This window comes from Falco peregrinus, chromosome Z, assembly GCF_023634155.1.
Source record: "Falco peregrinus isolate bFalPer1 chromosome Z, bFalPer1.pri, whole genome shotgun sequence".
NCBI lineage: Eukaryota > Metazoa > Chordata > Aves > Falconiformes > Falconidae > Falco > Falco peregrinus.
In genome coordinates this window covers 12414844-12433401 of record NC_073739.1, presented here as the reverse complement: position 1 = coordinate 12433401, position 18558 = coordinate 12414844, and the positions used below count along the sequence as shown (strand labels likewise).

The 18558-nt window shown below is 36.6% G+C and overlaps 1 protein-coding gene across 1 annotated transcript in view; it reads right to left on the bottom strand.

The window, feature by feature from the left end:
• LOC101920659 (atrial natriuretic peptide receptor 2-like) overlaps positions 1–15758 on the bottom strand; it is a 36643-nt gene extending 20885 nt beyond the window's left edge. Inside the window, exons 1-8 of the mRNA XM_055791022.1 lie at positions 15705–15758; positions 14610–14706; positions 11803–11935; positions 9424–9547; positions 7369–7473; positions 6573–6675; positions 4901–5046; positions 2223–2295 (exon numbers count right to left, since the gene is read on the bottom strand). Of these exons, the coding sequence (XP_055646997.1) occupies positions 2223–2295; positions 4901–5046; positions 6573–6675; positions 7369–7473; positions 9424–9547; positions 11803–11935; positions 14610–14706; positions 15705–15758 (835 nt within the window). The remainder of the gene's footprint in view (positions 1–2222; positions 2296–4900; positions 5047–6572; positions 6676–7368; positions 7474–9423; positions 9548–11802; positions 11936–14609; positions 14707–15704) is intronic.
• Between the last annotated feature and the right edge of the window lie 2800 nt (positions 15759–18558).

The following is an 18558-nucleotide window of genomic DNA, read 5'->3' as shown; positions in this document are numbered from 1 at the left end:
AAAAGGCACTGAAGATGCATATTATTGTCAAAGCAGAGACTTCAGAGGAAGGCAAATATAGGGAAATCCCCAAATCTTTGCACCTCAACTGGTCTTTTAAGATAGAAACCTATTGCTTGGAATGTGACTGCTGCATAAAAAGTAAAAAAGTTCCAGAGGTGATTCATTGCCAGAGATCTTTCCCACTAATCCTCAGGATGTGATGCCAGTTTCACTTTCTGCTCTTGGGATGATTAGCCCTTGCTGCTACTTAGATGTCAAGGACATAAGACAGCAAAGCAGAGCAAGCCCTGTGCTGTACTTTGACAAGTCTATTTGGAGCTTCTAGAAGACTTAAGTTACAGGGATGTGGGAAGTGATTCTGACACCAGAGGGAAGTCAGAGAACAGCAACAATACAGTCAGACAGAAAAAAGATCAGTGATCTCAACATACGTTTTTTAATCTCTGTTGACCATCTCAAGGTAACAAAATGGATTTTAAAACTAATTTAGTGAATTAAACGTATCATTTCACCATCTCCAATTAAAACCAGTCTCAGCATCACTGAAACCTCTCAACTCTCTCTGGTGTCAGTATCCAATAAGGTGTTGCTGAGGAAGTTCAGTATCTCACCTTCCGTCAGGACTGCCTGTTCCCACAGCATAATACTATCCATATGCAGTTCAAAATTGCGCTGACATTTGGAGTCTTTCTACAGCATTCCACCAGAAATATGTTACAGATCCCTGAGACAGCTTTGAGAATAAGAGTGTGCGTGCGTGTGTGTGTACGCACATACACACACACAAATATATGTATGGTGCAATGCACCAATAAAGAAGTTATCTTGCAAAAATAAAGCTAATTTTTCACAGTGCAGGCTACATAGTGTGGGTACACCGCTACTGATGTGTTTCCATTTAGATAACTGTGCATTTCAGGTTGCTATGGCTGTCTTTGAACAGTTCTGCCCAGAGAGACATACTGTTTCCAAAACTCATCATATTACCAGTCCTCATTACTCTTAAGTTGTTAACTATCACTGCTAGGCCTTAAAAAGTATCGATGCTTCATAGGCTCCTCTCCAAGAAAACTACTTCTTTCATCTTGGATTTTTCAAATTAATTTTTGATCTGTTATATTTTGATGATGGTTCTAATTTTCCTCAGTCTCTTTCTGTTGTTTCTACTCCCATGTGATGTTTATGACCTCTTCTAATTCACTATCAGCTGAGAATTTGCTCATGTTACTTTTTGCTATACTGAAAGACACTTTTCCTTGAGTGTTCTATTTCTGTTTTCACAAATCTGGACTGAAATTTAGTTTGGTTTATGTACTCAAATTCTAAGCTAACATCTCTTCTGTACAGCAATGAAAATATCATATCAAAACTACACAGAAATTGATGTTGAAGTCCAAGATTGAAAGCATCTCTACTATATATTAACACAAGAATGTCTTGACATTTCTACTAGCAACACAATGATGTAACGCAGATACAGCAGACATCTTTCTAGCAATTCCTCACAAAGACAGAAAGTGAGAGTGTGCGTCAGCACAGAACTATCAACTTCAGCAGATTTCTACAAATTTACCCTTTCTGAAGATCTAGGCATTGTTTCCCTTCTGAATGTTAAAACAATGAACAGCAAAGCAAATAATCTATACCTATTTTAAGTGCAGCATAGTAGAGCATATATTAACATCTGAATTTATTCTGAACACACTTAATTAGAACCAATGAAATCATATTTTATATCCAGAAGGAAAAAAAAAAATACAATGGCCATAATGAATTACTTTTTGCAGCAAGTCTGTCACAGATAGCATACACTGAGAGAAATTAGTATCTCATTAGGTCCGTCATTATATTTGTGCAAGTCCAGGGCAACTTAGTGAGACCAATTATACAGAATGATACATCCACTGAAGCAGCTGTAATTTATTTTGTCCAAGTCCAGAGGTTATCTGTTTATTTTGGGATAGGCCTGTCTTTTTTAATTGACAAATCACCATAAAAAAGAAGGAAACTATTTAGAATAACTTTGACCTCTAAAGTTTCAATAAACAAAAAATATCAGTGATGAGCTCAGAGAGGTTACAGGGGTGAAACTACAGATCTGTCACAAATTGGTTCACTTTTAGGAAGATCCTTAAAACACAAAGATGTACTTATGATTGAACTTGTTTTCAAAATTATTAAGAAAATTGATCATAGTATCAAAATGACAAGTTACTAACCTTGTTTTATGCAGGTGAAGTCTATAATCCAGCTTTCATCCCAAAACATCTTTTGTTTCTGGTATTGAAACCACTACAAAGATAAATCAAATTCATTCCTGATGTAGCCCTACTATCTTTGAAGGAATTAAACCAGAGATTATTTTTTTCAAAGATGAAAGTTTATAAGAATCCAAACAAAATCTGATGTTTAAGTATCCAATATATACCTTATGAGTAACATGAGAACCAAGAATATTAATAAAAAGCTTAGAAGAAAACACCATCCAATATTAAAAACTGTCCAGTCTATACCCTAGGATCTAACTACATGTCACATTTTGCATTGGCTACAAATTCTCCATTATTGTCAATACTTCTTACACATTTACATCTCAGCCTGGACATCAGACGAGTGGCTTACATCACCTTGTGCCATGGAAATGTCCTGTGCTATGTAAGTGCATGACAAGAACACACTACATCCCAACACCAAGATAAGGAGGAGTACATCTTATATCCTGTAACAGAATTAGCCACCCATCCACAAATGAGGTCATATTATGTCAAATACTCTAGCATAAAGAACATTAGATAGGAATTCTGTAGCTACTTTGAAAAGGTGGCGTCAATCTAATAGCTGATTTTCTGTAGAGATGACGTGCAAAACTAACATAGAAAGTGTAAACACATGCTTTCAAAAGAGGAGCAGAAGATTATACAGCTGTTATAGCTGCAGTCACTGCCAAAATGTCAAACCAAAGCAGCATTTTATCATCATTATACCATTTTCTAGAGTGTGGAATTTAGTATTAGGAATTATGCATCCATTGAAACAGGTAACAAAACCCCAGATAGTACACAAGGAGCATGGTATGGAGTTTCTGCCAATAGTTTAGTAGAAATTTATGACAAACATAGAGGTCACTGACTCAAAATTAGGTAATCCCATTTATTTCAAAAGGTTTCTGAGAAAAGACATCTACATTTTATCTTGCAAAGGTATGACTGAGCAAAGGCATTTTGGCTAGAAGTGACCACTAGGCTTATTACAAACAGTGGTATCAAAGGAATCCTCTCCAACAGTTGAGTGACTGAAGAAGATATTAGTTTCCCAGATGGTTGTTTTTACATGATATTAATTACTGAATCAGATAAAAGGATCTTTCTTATCTTGTTTACTCATCACCTAACTAAAACATGAAAAAAAGAAGATGCTACTGCAGAAGTTAGCAGGAATAAGTACACAGAAATGCAAGAAGAAAAAACCCCCAACTTCAAAACCTACATACAAAAAAATATCAGAAATAATGGGTAAATATTGCTATAAGCCCTTTAGATAAACCTATGCAAGGCCAAGAAACTCCATTGCTCTTTCTAAAATGCCGATTGTTTAAAACTGTATGAACTCCTTATCTGTCCAATTACACATTTCTATCAGATCACATGGTTTTTACAGGACAGTTACTATAAACACATTGTCAAAACTGCCCTATGGATTATAAATGCTCAAATAGTTTTCAACAGTGCTTCTATTCCTAAGTCACAAAGCCACACAGAGGGGCACAGAGCAGAGAAAAACCCTAATTGTGATGCAGCCCTCCTGTAGTACCTGTTTGGTGGGCCACCAGCCTTCTGCTCATTCCCTCTCACTGCCCTTGCATACCTCAGATGCTCACTGCAACTGCAATATAAGATGGAAAGAGAAGGAACCCCCGAGGAAGTAGTGTATAAATTTACAGGCTCTATAAGCCAAACCCCCAATAAATTATGTTATGTGCATAGTCAATATAATGACTCTACAACTGCCATATTCACCCACTAAATCCTTGTTATGAGATTCAGAAATTTATTTTTTTGCAAGACGCAGACACATAAGGAATGTAGATCCTTTTCCCCCAAAGCACTGTGAGCTAATAAGCCATTATTGCATGCTCTTTATACAGACATTTTCATACAATGGTATCCCAAACTACTTCTCCCATATTCATATACTCCTCTCTCCTCACTCCTTTTTTGTTTTTTCTTCATGAGCCTGTTATAATAATTGATAACTGTTATGCAAAATTAATCACTTTGAACTGAACCAAACCAGTTCAGTTACACTAAGAAAATGAGCCTATTAAAAAACCCCAATCAAATAAAACCCAAAACAAAACAAAAAGCAGGAAAAAAAAAGAAAGATCCTCTTTTGTTATTTCTTTTGAGAATATCCTGAGTTGAAAGTTTTCCATTATAAGTTGTATTTGGACTTTGAGATTTAATGGCCTCTGGTGGAACTAATCCCTTTATGAATTTACCTAATTTATTTTTTAATTCATTTATGCCTCTGGCTTCCATAGTGTTTTGAAGCAGTGAATTTCATAACAGAGTTTTATTCTGAGTGAAAAATACTCTTATTTTATTGGCACACCCTTGTTCCCATCTTGTGAAAAACCTCTTCTTACTTTACTATTATATATCCATCCCTCTGTTACATTCTTCTTCAGTCTTCTCTCTTACAGGATGAAAATTCCAAGCCCAACGAGCTTCCCCTCATAAAGAAGCCAAAAAGGTTTTCTCTTCCTTCTGCTTTCTTCCATAGTACACAGGTTCTGGATGCAGGAGAAAAACTATCCCTCTACTAAGAGAGAGCTCCACTCTAACCAAACCATGGAAGTAAGAAAAAGGAAACAGAAGATGAGAGAAAGAATACTTACCATGACTGCCAAAATAAAGCCAGTGCAGACTAAACAAACTGGTAAGGCAATTGCTATCCTAGCATCAGCAGACAGTGGGCATTCCCCGCAGTCTGCTGGACAGATAGAGCAGCCTTCTTCTTCCTCACAAAAGCCATCTCCACAGACTGATTAGAAAAGAAAACACGTATCAGAACACTTTAAGTTAGTGTCATCCATCCACAAGGTTGTATTCAGATTTAAACACAGGTTCCTTGAGCTGGGAAACCTCAGAGTACCAGAAAGAATAAACTTTGAAGAATCCAGAGATAGCACCCCAGCAGCTGAAAGAATAACCTGAAATTTTAAAATGATACAGGATCTCTTTGATCAGATTGAATTGTTAATGACCTCAGAGACTTTGACATGTTTGGTGTGTAAATCACTTCATCACTACTCTGTTTCTCATTGTCCATCTGTTTTTTCTGAGACTTAAAGTTCCTCAAGGGAGTCATTGTCTTTTATATTCTTTGTACTTGATCCAGCCCTCGAGATCCCCAGAAGATGATGACCCTTCCTCAGCAGCAGCAGCAGACACTGGATACTACAGAATGAAACCCTGCAACCCATACTTCAAGTATTTCTTTTTCTCCAAGGTCTTATGAAAATAGACCCTTATCAGATGTGATTAAAAAAAAAAGCCCTAGAGAACAAAACTCTTTCTCCCTTGTCTTGAGTGGTGTTTCAATTTTACCTGTATGACTAAACAAATATCGTGCTCTACTTCAGCCTTCTGAGAAGAGCCGAAGGTATCATTCTGTCACTATGTAATAATTCACTGCTCAGTTGTAATTCTGCCTCAGTCGATCTATTTCCAGCATAACATCAGGATAATCACTAAGTCGCTTTCTGCCTCAGGGGTAGAGCAGCATTTTAAATTTATTTTCTAATAAATTGTAAGTTTACTGGAAAACTCAGCTGCAGCTGTCTTGAAATGAATAGCAAATTCAATAGCTAAATACTTCCATCCACACTGGAGTTGCTTTGGTTCTTTGTTTTTTCCATAACATTAGGAAATATATTCTCAAACTTCCAGAAGAGTACTGTGATGACATTCCTATTCTACCCAATATTTTTCTTCAGCTTGCGTGGTTAATTTCTTAAATAAAGTCCACTTTTAAGTTTTACATTGCTAAGAGAATTGTTATGGTTATTTCTGCTTCCCTGCATACAGCTATACCAAAGTGAATGAAAGATCGATTTCAGAGCCTTTCAGAGGACTCGAATTTTAATGTGAACAAGGGAAACAAATTGGGTTCCTATGTTTCCTATGTGCTTAAGGCTAGTGTGCTCCCCTTCAGATGAAGAGTGTCCAGATCCTCAAAACATACTAGATGGAAGAATATTTTCACATCCCCATCAACTGCAGACAAGCTTTGTAGTACCTGAAGCCACTCATCATGGTAGTTGACTTTACCTGTTTGATGAGTGGCTTCCAACTGTTCTAGGTTCAAACACAGGTTAGAAGCTCAGACACTTTTTCAGATGTTTAGTGTTATGTGAAGAAGAATTTTAGAAATAATTTTGTGTATTTTAAATGGTAAGAGGGAGTGGTAGGAGTCTCTTTTGCTCTTGGTAACCATGCATGAATGATAAAAGCATTGAGATTTGCCATCAATAAGCAATTCCCTCACATCTTCATTTTATATCATACCTATTGCAGGAAGGACTGTGGTTTTTGCTTCCAGAGCAACTTGCATTCTCCCAACTCTGATGTGTGCGATGAGAGAAGTCACACCCACGTGAACTAAAACAACCTGTCAAACAAGTGAACAAAGCAGCAAGTGTCAAAACTTCACCTGCATATAGTAGGTTATTATAAAAACAATTGCCTGATTGCGGTGTTTTGCAAAAGAATGTGTGCATTTTTTCAGAATCAGGAAGGAGGTATCCTTGGCTGGGGAGACAAACAGAAACAGGAGAGAGAATGTCTGTGGGAAAGGCAGGCCTGATTCCCCTTCTGGTGTGTGTTCTTTTCGCCAAGCAGGGTGATCAGCCTATGCATGCTGCCATGTTTGCTTCCTTGTTACTTCTGCTGGGTAGAAGCCTGCTAATGGCCATATTAACCTGTGACACATTCCAGACACATGCACATAACAATGTATGTGCAATATATTGTTAGCATAGGCCTCAAACAGACAGATTAGGCTGTTCTCTTCTCTCCCATGCCCATTACTTCTATTACCTACCTATGCAGTAGTAGTGTGTAAAGCTGTTACTTACATGTTGTCAGTCAGGAATTCATATTATCCAGCAATATGCATCATGTACACACAGAACACTTAAAAATAAATGAAATGGGGAAGACTTACATGAACCACACTAAACTAATAGCAAGTAAGCTCTGAAGAGAGCAAACCAGGTAAAATCCTCTGGGGATATGTGTGTGTATGTGTGCGTAGGTATGTGCGTGTATATGTATGTATAAAGTCTTATATAAATATACTTACCTTGGCAGTCCAGTTTCTTTGGGTCATTTTGCCAGCTGTAGACAAGGTGTGAGTAAATATCTGGCCATCATCTGGGATCCACGGACCACATATTCCTCCTCTACCCTTTATCAGATATATTGGTTACATCAGTAAACCACAACACAACAAAAATCCTAGCTCCTCCACTTTTACTTTCTTAAAATGATTTGTGTTCTTTAACAGGAAATAAAGTTATATTCTGTAACCAAATTTACTAAAATGTCAAAGCACAATCAACACTGTTCTGCCATAAACTAAAAGATAAAATAAGAGACAAGCATTTTTTCCTATATTGAAGTAAAATCTCAAAAATATAGTTATTTTTTAAAATACATGAACCAAAATGTGGTCCCAAATTTTAACTGCAGTAATTCTAAGAAGCTAATACACTTTTCCAGGATTTTCTGTATTAGAACCAGAAACAGAATCATATCATACTTTTTATATTTTTCTAAAGGGGTTTTGTTGCGGTTTCACTTTTGATACAGAAATGAGGAAGGAAAACATCTCTTTTGTGTCTGTTTGCAGAACATTTCTTAGTAAAGCTGTTAAGATGTAAACTTCCAAGCAATTGCAACCATAAAGGATTATTTTGGCTGTCTGATGATCTTGAATTTTTTTTTCTTTGAAAGAATTAAGTCTGTCTCCTAAGTCCAGAGATTTCTTCAGGCACTTCTTTCAATGCACCGTAAGACAGACGAACTCAAAAGAAATGGGGTTCATGTTAACCAAGATATAATGTTTTAAAACACATGACACTGAAAAAAAAACCAACCAAAAAACCAAACAAACAACAAAACCTCCTCTTGAACAATGGAAAAACCTTGCTTTGAAGTATGTTTGATCTTATACAATGATACTCATGGCCTTTTGCTGTATGACAGCTGTATGACAAGAACTGAAATATTTACAGTATTACAAGGAAGCCAGATGATGCATGTTGGCTACATGCTTTCACCTTTTCCACACCTTAATGCCATGCAGAACTAATTGTGAAAGCAAGAAATAATGGAGAGGCCACCACAGTGGTGGTGGGATGTTGAAGTTATTTGCTATGGTTCCAGACAAAAGTTTTGACATGATGGTTCCAGCATGGATTCCTCTTTTAAACCGAAGTCCTGGTATCAGCTAAGGCTCCCAGGAAATCATTAATAAAACAGCTCCTTTAGAAGAGACTGCCAAGAATTAAGCCAGGGGTGTTGTGGAGGCATTAAGTGTACATGAACTAGCCACAAGTCGTGTAGACTAGGCTTTTTATTATACCATCTTTGATCATGAAGAATGTGTCAGGTTGACAGAAGAGAGATCAACTAGAAAAACTGGGCAATGGTATGAAGATTATTATGCTTTATTATTATAATTATTGTTAAGGCTTACCTCACAGAGAAAAAAAAAAAAAAAAGTGTCCCAAACTGTATTGTTAGCATCAGAACCTTAAATGTTCATTCAGAGTGGGACAGGCTTTTTTGATGAACCAAGCAGACTCATTATGATAGATACTACTTACACAATCAGTATTTGGATTCCTTTTTTTGCTCTGATCTGATACAGAAAAATCATTCCACCCTAGGACATGTGTATACAATCTTCAATCCTACAAGTGACAGACAGTGATACTCATCCCACTCAACTTCAGTAATTTAAGCATATCATTCAGAGTCCCTCTATAAGCTGAAGGACAGTACAACAATTCCAATTGACAACTCACCCTGCTTGCTTTAGAATGAAATTATCTGTCTTTCTTTCTCTATTGACTGAAACAGAGATCTGAGTCAAGTAGTCTCAAAGAGATCAAACTGGCCCCACTAAATATAAAATGAGAGATTCTGAATACTGCCTTGTCCAAAAATTCAGCTATTTCTTTGAAGCGTCAGCATCCTGTGCAAAAAATCTAAAACTGGCAAATTTTCCCACAGTGATTTTAGTGAACTGTAGACTTGGTCTAATTGTAATTACAGAAAGACGTCACAAGCTTGTACCTCATTATTACAACTATGTCTAACCCAGCACATGATGCTGTACCATTATACTAACCATGAAGGCCAGAGGACAGGAGTGAATGTTGGCATGGTAGACACAGCAGTTCTCCCCATTTGCATCTTTCCAGCTGGCAGGGCATTCATGCTCCTCACAGAATTCCTTTGCAGCAGTAGCATTGCTAGACGAGCAGCAAAGAGAGAAAATTGTTATTCCTCATTCCCCAAAACTGCAACAAGCACAAGAGCCTATTCTTCATCCTGCACACAAAAATCAGTAGCAAAAACACATTCAGTGGAATAAACACTGTTACACCACATCTTTCTCTTTTATTTTGCTTTTGGCTGAAGCACTCCTAGAGCAATGAAGACTGTTTTCAACCCGACAACTGTCTACTGCCATGTGGTAGGGACTTCTGGCAAATTCTATGCCACAAGCAAGTACCAGCCTTCGTTTCTTTCCCCAGACTGACTTCATGACCAGATGGGATTACATGACACTGCTATATCTGACACAGAAGATGCAATTACTTCCACCACCAGAAACACGTGCCCCTGGCCACTTTAATTCTCAGTGTTTTTAATTATGCAACTTCATCTATACATGTGATTCATACATATCATTCAGCTCCAGCCTTTGCTCCACAACCCAAAACACCAAGGAAAATGGCAATTATTGACAATAATATCAGATATAAATCCCCAAATGAAAAATTTAGAGCAGAAAGTGGACCTTATGCATAATGTTTTGCAAAACAAGGTGGGCCGTTTGAAAGTTCATCCCTGAAAGATTAATGTAGTTACCTGCAAATGTGCGATGCAACACTTCCTCCCACTGTTTCCTCAGTTACACTTTCAGCTGCTTATCATCCTAATAAATCTGGCTTTAAAATAAAATCATTTTCCACAAACATGCTTTACTCAGTAGATACAGCCAGACTTAGTTGTAGGGTTTAAGTTTACATGTTATGCACTTTTGATGGGTCTCTATAAAACAGTGCCAGAACACCAGGATTTATTTTTGAGTTTGTATTTAATGAGAGAAGAGCTAGCCAGTAATGAGTAGATTTAGGACTGAAGGCTGTATTACAAGAACTAAACACAAATATCATTTGGGATCAGGTTGACATAGATTGACACGGCCAGATTTACAAAGGCATAGACACACTTGAAATCTGAGATAAGCAAATTTGTCAGTTCCTAAGGCACCTAAACAGATAAAGTATTAATTCACATATTTGTCTTTATGGCTACTTTTTAAAATTTATCCTGTATTCTCTGTTTTTTATTCATATCTTCATCACGGTTTTACCCAATTATGCTGATGCCCATATATTGACTTGCCAGGCTCAGCCATATTTGGGTCAACCACTAAACTTAAGAGTCTTCTAGTTAAAATGAGGTGCAAATTTAATCCCTTTGAAAAGTTGTAGCCTAGATTTCTCTCTTTTTAAATATTTGTCATCTGTCTTTATGTGCAAGATATGTATATGTACACAAAGAACAGAGTTTTCCAAATTCTTTACTGATTCAAGGGAGTAGGTCTCCCTGGAATGACTAGAAAACCAGATTCATCTCCAAGCAGTGAAAAAACCTGCTCTATGTTGAAGTCCTTGCAAATAATATAAGTCATAAATTTCGGAAAATGTGATAAACAAATTTTGCAAAACTGTAATCTGTACACCTGGTCAAAATACAGTATCAACCTTTTGCTATGTGAACACTCAGACTGGCAGAGGAAAATGTGAGATTTTCTGCAAACAGCTCTTACACTAACCAAGTACAGCACAAAAAGTGGGGAAAACTAAGTGCTGCCTCTGTCCCAGACATTGCTGTATATGGATGGAGAATTGCTATGTACAGACAAAAGTGTAAAATCAGGATGTATTAGCCTTTTAATTGTACACATAAATATTCTGTATTTAACCTCTGCTGTCTACAGTCACCAACTCAATCTCTGAGTTGATATATAAACTTTGGACTGATTTAAAACCCATGGAAATCAAAAGAAAATTCATTACTGAATTCAGTAGATTCAGGGTTGGGCCAGCCTCTTTTTCATATCCATGTTGTGCACTTAAAATACACTTATGATTAAAAGGAGTATAAGACACAGTTAGTGTTGGTCTGATGCTTAAACTTCAGTTGCAAAATCCATGTGTAGAGAAGTCAAGAAGTGATATTCAGAGTTGCACTGAGACAGTAATGCAGATACAGGATGATGACCATGTGGGCAAGTGTGCCATGATGGCTGCTCTGAGGGCAAAGTCATTGCAGAGGGAAAATATCAGGGCAAAAAGAGCTGCAGGAGACCTCAAGAGATGCAAGAAACTAGGAAGGAGCCCCAGAGTGTGTGTTCCAATTATGTTACTGAAAATGTACGCATAGAATCCTTACATACTCATGACCATGAAGGCATTTTTATAGAAGGTAATACCTGTGAGAAAGGATTTGATTTTGCACTGCATACTGATAAAAGCTGTCTGAAGCAAAGACTGCATAGGTCACATTGAAGAATTCCCCGCTCACAGCTGTTTCTGGAGGTCTTTGCACCCATGCCATCTCCAAGCCTAGAAACAACACAATCATGAGCTAACATATTTGCTCTACTTTTCTACTTTACAAATGCATACAAATGTAAAACTTTATAGTGATTTTCATCTATTGTTTCATTGCTTTTTATAAGCCCAAAACAGTTATTCATTTTAATGGTTTTACAGTTATACATAAATGCACATTAATTGATCATTTCTGACACTCACTTAGAAAAGAACAAGCTAATGGAGAAAAAGACAAAAAATCTCGTTACTTTATCTGAAGTAACTTTGCTCCCAGCATAATGCAGTGCTGCTTCCCCTGGCAGATTTGCTTGCCACTTTGATCAGTCAATAAAGATTTCTATTCATTCTTGGCTGCTTTCACTGAGGCACACCTCATTATGGAAGCATAGACAACACACATGAAATTCAGTCAAAACCCTTAGCCTCATGAGACATAAATTATATATACTGATAATTATATATTTAAGAAAGCATTTTCTTTTTATAAAACTGTATCACATCTAGAACAGAGGACAGTGGAAGAAGAGCTCCCCAATCATCTGTCATTTTCCATTTCAACACTCTTACTGGGAAAGATGATTTATCCCATTCATCTCTCTTGTCTCTGGGACACCATATTACCTACCTTGAGCCTGAGAATGAAATTAAATAGGAGATGGGAGAAGTTTTTAATCCATATTCTTAAACACTATCAAAATCATTCCACTCCATTCACCTACCTCTTTCTGTACTGTTGGATGAAGGTTTTAATGAAGGTTTAATTTGTATACCTTCAAATTATTTACATCACACAAGTGTGTAACTTTCAGTTTGTCAAAAAGTGTTAAATACCTTCTGCAGAGAATGGGTAAACCTGCCTTTCAAAAAAATCCTCACTTTGTGCTGTTGTTAAATTTTAAACTTTTTTCTTACTCTGGAGTTGTTTTTACAAGTGTATTCTTCACTTGCACTGTTAGTGAAGGTACTATTTCTTCTCTAAACATAAATCTGTTTCAGATCTATAGAAGTAAATTGTAAAATAACCTCTTGATTTCACAGCTCTTTTGAAAACTAAACACTCTTTATAAATGCTAACACTATGAGAAAAACTCATACAACACAAAAATTTACATAAAAATGCTAGTGTGATTTGCATTAAAAGGTAAGAGAGCTGAGCTTCAGAGAATGTGTAAGAATGAAGGCAAAGGTCAGCATACATTTCAGTTAAATTACTTTCTATTTGCCTTTAAAGGTTTCACAAAGATAAAAACCCCTCTTCTTTCAATGATAGATATCCCACATCTAAATGCTTTGAAGATCTTGTGTTAAATCCACAGCAATGAGGCTACAGTATATGCTTCTTGCTTTGCTTTTAAGAAAGCCCAGATGACAGGGAAAAACTACAGAGAAAGGCAGGACAGAGGTTGGAGTTCATTGTAAAACTGGTTGCAAAGGGTATATGTTAATTAAGCAACCTACTCATATTAGTTTTCCTTGTACTTAGTTTGCACTTTTATTATTAGTAAGAATAGCTTTAAACAAGTCATCTGTTCTGATGAATAGTTGAAGCAACAGTAAATTTATACAGGGATAAAAATCTTAGCTGACAATTATTTAGATTGTCTTTGAATTTCACTGTTTCAACAGAACTCTTGGAAAATGTTTAATTGAGCTCAGAGTGTGACCCAGCAGTATATGTTCTGGAGTGTTTTATCAGTATTATTTTCTCAGGTGTCCTTGCTTTTTCTAAAAACCTTGTCGAAACATATTGCCTCGGATCTTATATTTTACAACATAAACAAAAGTGTTGATTGATGCCACCTACTTATCAATTACAAAGTCACAAAATCACAGATTAGTTGCAATTGGAAGGCACCACTGGAAACCATTTGGTCCAGCCTTGTGTTGTTCAAGGCAGGGTCACCCAAAGCAGGTTGCTCTAGATTTTGTCTAGTTGGGTTTTGAAAATCTCCAAGGATGGAAGAACCACAGCCTTTCTGGGTAACCTGTTTTACTGTTTGATCACCCTTACAGTACAGAATGATTTTCTTTTGTTTAAATTTAATTTCCTATATTTCAGTCCCTCTATAATTATTTTTCAATCTCAAACAATCAATTTCCAACATAAAAATTATTCTATTATTTGTTATCTCATTATGTAAATTGATTTCTGAAACGGAGTGGACTAAATGGTTAAAGATCTCATATTTTTTTTAAGTACTCATGAAACACAGTTTTGACAAGGTGGAAAAGCATGACATGTAGAATCAATGATTTTGCTTAATGGCTGGAGGGTTTAAACAGTCCACTTTTGAACTGACACTACAAAATTTCAGCAATGACTCAACAGAATTTGCTGCAATGCAGAACTGCCTGCCTGCTTTGTTTGGATTAAGTTGCATTTGTTTTTCTAATGAGAAATAAAATGGTTTTGGTTTCTTTCTGGGGGAAGGGATTCAGCTATTGCTACTACTTTTTCTTTTGGAACCAATGAAATTAGACAAATAATTGCTCTGAAGTATCTTTTGTTTGTTTTCTTTAACTTATTTCTCTATGAAGACAGGTTGTCACTGATTCAGATGCTTTCCACCATGCATAACATTCATTATGAGTTAGTTATTATTCTGAGTACTGCAGTTTTGGGTTTTCAACCGTTCCCCAAGCAAGAGATTAACTTTTTTGAACAGCTTAAGGACTCACTCACCTCCACAGTCCATCATATTATACTCATCTGGTTTTTCCAGGGGCCAACAGTCATAGTCTTTGTTATCTAAATCATGCCACCCCTCCACCAATATCCCCTGCCAGAAAAAAAGCATATGAATAGACTCAAAAAAAAACCCCAAAAACCAACAGTATGGGAACAGGGAAAGGATGAGTTTCATCTCCAAAGTTTTTATGTCTTCTAAAGAAGTCAAATGAAATGCAGAAACACAGCCTGGCATATTTCACTCTTTTCTACTTCTAGAGCAAAAACTGACAGCTTCCTAGGGGTATGCAAACTCAATCAGTATATTATCTTGATTTATCCAGAAATTTTCTATGAAACAATGAGGGAACCTAAGAATCTTTCAGTTGCAGAAGGTTTTCTCTACAAAGAGTGGGTGGTTCTAGGACCATATTCAGGGAGACATTTTATTTAAGCAGGTTTTTTGCTTGCTTTTGAAATGCTGCTCAGTTTCTTTTAATCTTTTACACCTAAACTCTTTGAGTAAGTCTTTTTTGTTATACCGTTAATAACACAATACAACAGTTAATTATATAAATGTTAAACTATATAATTACAGATATTAAGATCACATAAGCCTATTACAGGAAGGATACAGCATCATAATAGCATACAGATTGAATTGCATCAGTAGCAGAATAAAATTATACATATATATATTACACATTATAATATATATATAAATAATGTATTAAAATATATACTCTAGCATATATATGAACGGAACAGAGTATGTCATGATAATGCACCCTGGTCTTATTCCACTTCCAGTGAAAGGTAATAGTTTCTATTAATATAATATGCTATCACTTTTCCTTATATTATTAGAGGTTAATCATCTACTGTATTATACAATTACTTATCACAGTACTCATGGAAAAAGATAGAATTATACAATGGATTTTTCCAAAATAGTTTTCTATTACTTTTATTTTCTAAATTACTAAAGTAACATTCAACAATCACCTGGTATAAATAGCTGTCTCGCTGCAGTAAGCCATATACATTTTGTTCAGTATGCACAGACCACTGGAATAAGTTCTGGTAAGCAGATCTATATAGTTTACCTACCAATAAACTGAGGAGGCTTCGGAGCCCTAAAGCTGGTGTTTTGACAGCTCTCATGTTCTCTAACATGCACCCAGCTCACCAGGTGTCAGAGCTGCTTCTGCTGGTGCTGTTGCTACTGAACTTGATGCCCTTACCTAAGAAGGGAGGTTGCTAGGCAAACTGATGCTGGCGACTCCAGCTGCTGCAGCTGTTCCGCCTCCTCCTTCCCTCTTCTCCACTACGCCACTACTTGGTGCAAGGTGGAAACACCTTCTGCACCTCCGCTGAACTGCTCTGAAAAATCAACACTTTACCTAGGGCAGCTCCACTGTCAGACCTTTGAAGTTTGTGCTCCTCAGCTCAAAGCTGGGAAAGCAATGGGAGGATTTTATTTTAGTGTCTTGTCAAACTTCTCCAGCATCTGACCCTCAGCAGATGAATTGATACTGTGGAAATAAAAACAGAGACACAGCTGGGCCAGGGGGGGGAGATATCTAAACTATATATAAACTCCAAGGCAAGAAAAGGTTATCTGTGTAAGACTAGAGGTTGCATTAGGTGATCTCCTGAGGTTCCTTCCAACCTGAATTGTATTAGACACTACGACTTCAATTCCTCAGTCCTCGGAGCTGTAGGACAGCTTTTACCTGAGAACTGTCCTACTACAAACACAGGTGAAACAGACCTCTGCCCAGCCATGCCTGTATGATAAAGACATAGATGTGTCCATGACTATTGCTGTTTGCTGAAGTCACTGCCAACACAAAACCTCAGCTGTGATTCAGCTCTCCTGAATATTTGCCTGTGTTTTCTCTGGAATTCTGGCTCTCAGCCCAAGCTGACATTAAGAATCTTAGTCAAAATGCTTGGACTTCACCATTTATTGCATCAAAATTGCCTGACAAAAATGCAGTGTTTGCCCAGTTTTCTTAACGGAGTTCTAGATCAATCAAAAAACCTGTTTGGCTTCACACATAAAAGAGATATTTGTATAAACTAATACAAATATTTTAGGTTGGAATTTCATGTCTGTACTGAAATTGTAAACCTCATCTGTGTTGCATTCTTGTGCTTCACTATGACCATTTCACCCAAATCACAGGTTTCAATATACGGAAGTCTTTAGAGTATTTCAGCTTGGCTACATAGTAGAATGAAAAGGGGGGAAAAAAGCTTCTTCTTTGGCTAGAACAACCTGCTTAAAAGAATTCTACAGAGATTAACATCTTAGAGAGGTTTTACTGGTGATTTATTTTAGGATATCTTGTGCTTAATGAGGAATTTGCTGGCAGGGAAGCTAAGGATTGTAACTTGTTAGACCCTACAGCAGGCAAAAGATCACTAGACTGATCCTATTATCTTTAATACAACTGTCAAATATTCACAACATTAATATCATGATTCAAGGACTGTAAAGATCATACATTACCTTTATAGTTATTTGTCTGTCACCAAGTTCAGAATTCCTAGAAAGTGGCCATGTACAGGAGGCTGGTCTGGGAATCTTGAGTTAAAGATGGATGGATGGATGGATCAGAATGGCTGGTGATTATCTCATTTAACAATCTATCCCGGCTATTTGAGAAGCACATTACCACCTCTGGATTAAGGCACTGGAAATTTTACAAAGAAAACCAGTGAGGACTATTTTGCAATATAAATATATGAACCTTGGTAAAAAGAAAGGATTGACAACTTAGTAATACGTTCTTCAGGTCTATCTACAGCTCTCTGCATATAAAGGAAATCAGAAACATATTTGAACAAAGTGAGATGATCATCTCAAACCTAATAATCTTTGCTTTACATATGCTTCTTTTTCTGTCCATAAATTATATGCAGTCACATAATTTGCATTAACATTTTACCATTGCATCGCACTACAAATGAGTTTATTAACACAGCCAGACTCAGTCTAGTGTAGATTAACTGAATTCTACCTACTGCCACTTAACTGGCTTAGAACCACAAGATAGTTCTTTGGCTGCTTCTCTTAGAAGGATTTCTTAATCTGAAAAACAAACAAACAAACAAACGGCAATTTCTACTGATTGAAAGGAAGTTTATTAAATAACTTTATGTTTACATATTCCTTTCTGTTGTGTGGGCTGTGCTCAGATGATCCATTAAGCTACATTGTTTCCATTTCCTTTGTTAAGGCAATAAGAACTTCTACTACCAAACAGAAGAAAAATAAAGATATTTCAAAGTTTTATGAGCAATATCACCGTAGATATTAGCAAAACCATTAATTTTTATTAATGTCTTGATAATAACATTATAGCTAAAATATAAATACACAATATTTGTAGAAAATAATAACAACTGTTAAAATATTGCTGAGTAAAACTTGCTAATTATGTGGTTTCAAATATTTTAGGAAAGCAAGTTCCAGCAATAAACGAAAACAATAATCACTGTCATGAAAGCTTCAGATATCCTTTAAAATATTTATATATTTTGGCATTCAAACTTTCCAGATGGTTATTGTCTTGATCACAAGCTGAAGTTTAAACAGACATGTTTAAACTACTTCACTTTTAATTAGAATACATTTTCTAGCAAGACACTTATTTTTGACAAAAAAAAATCTCAAGAAATCCCCACCAGGGCTCATCTGACATTTCAAAATGACGGAATGCCAAAGATACCATTATCAGAACTTTGTTGTCTTTTGTGAAGTCAGTAGTTAAAACCTAATTCCTGAAATATACAACTCCACTGTGCAGACTACGTTTGCCCTGAGCGCGGGGTGGCACCCCGCTCTGCCCCACCGCACGGGGCTCCCCGCCTCTGGCGGGATGGAAGGTCATCTGTCCGGTTCTCACTTAAGGTCAGATGAGCGGGATGTAAGATTACCTAGCCTATTCTCATT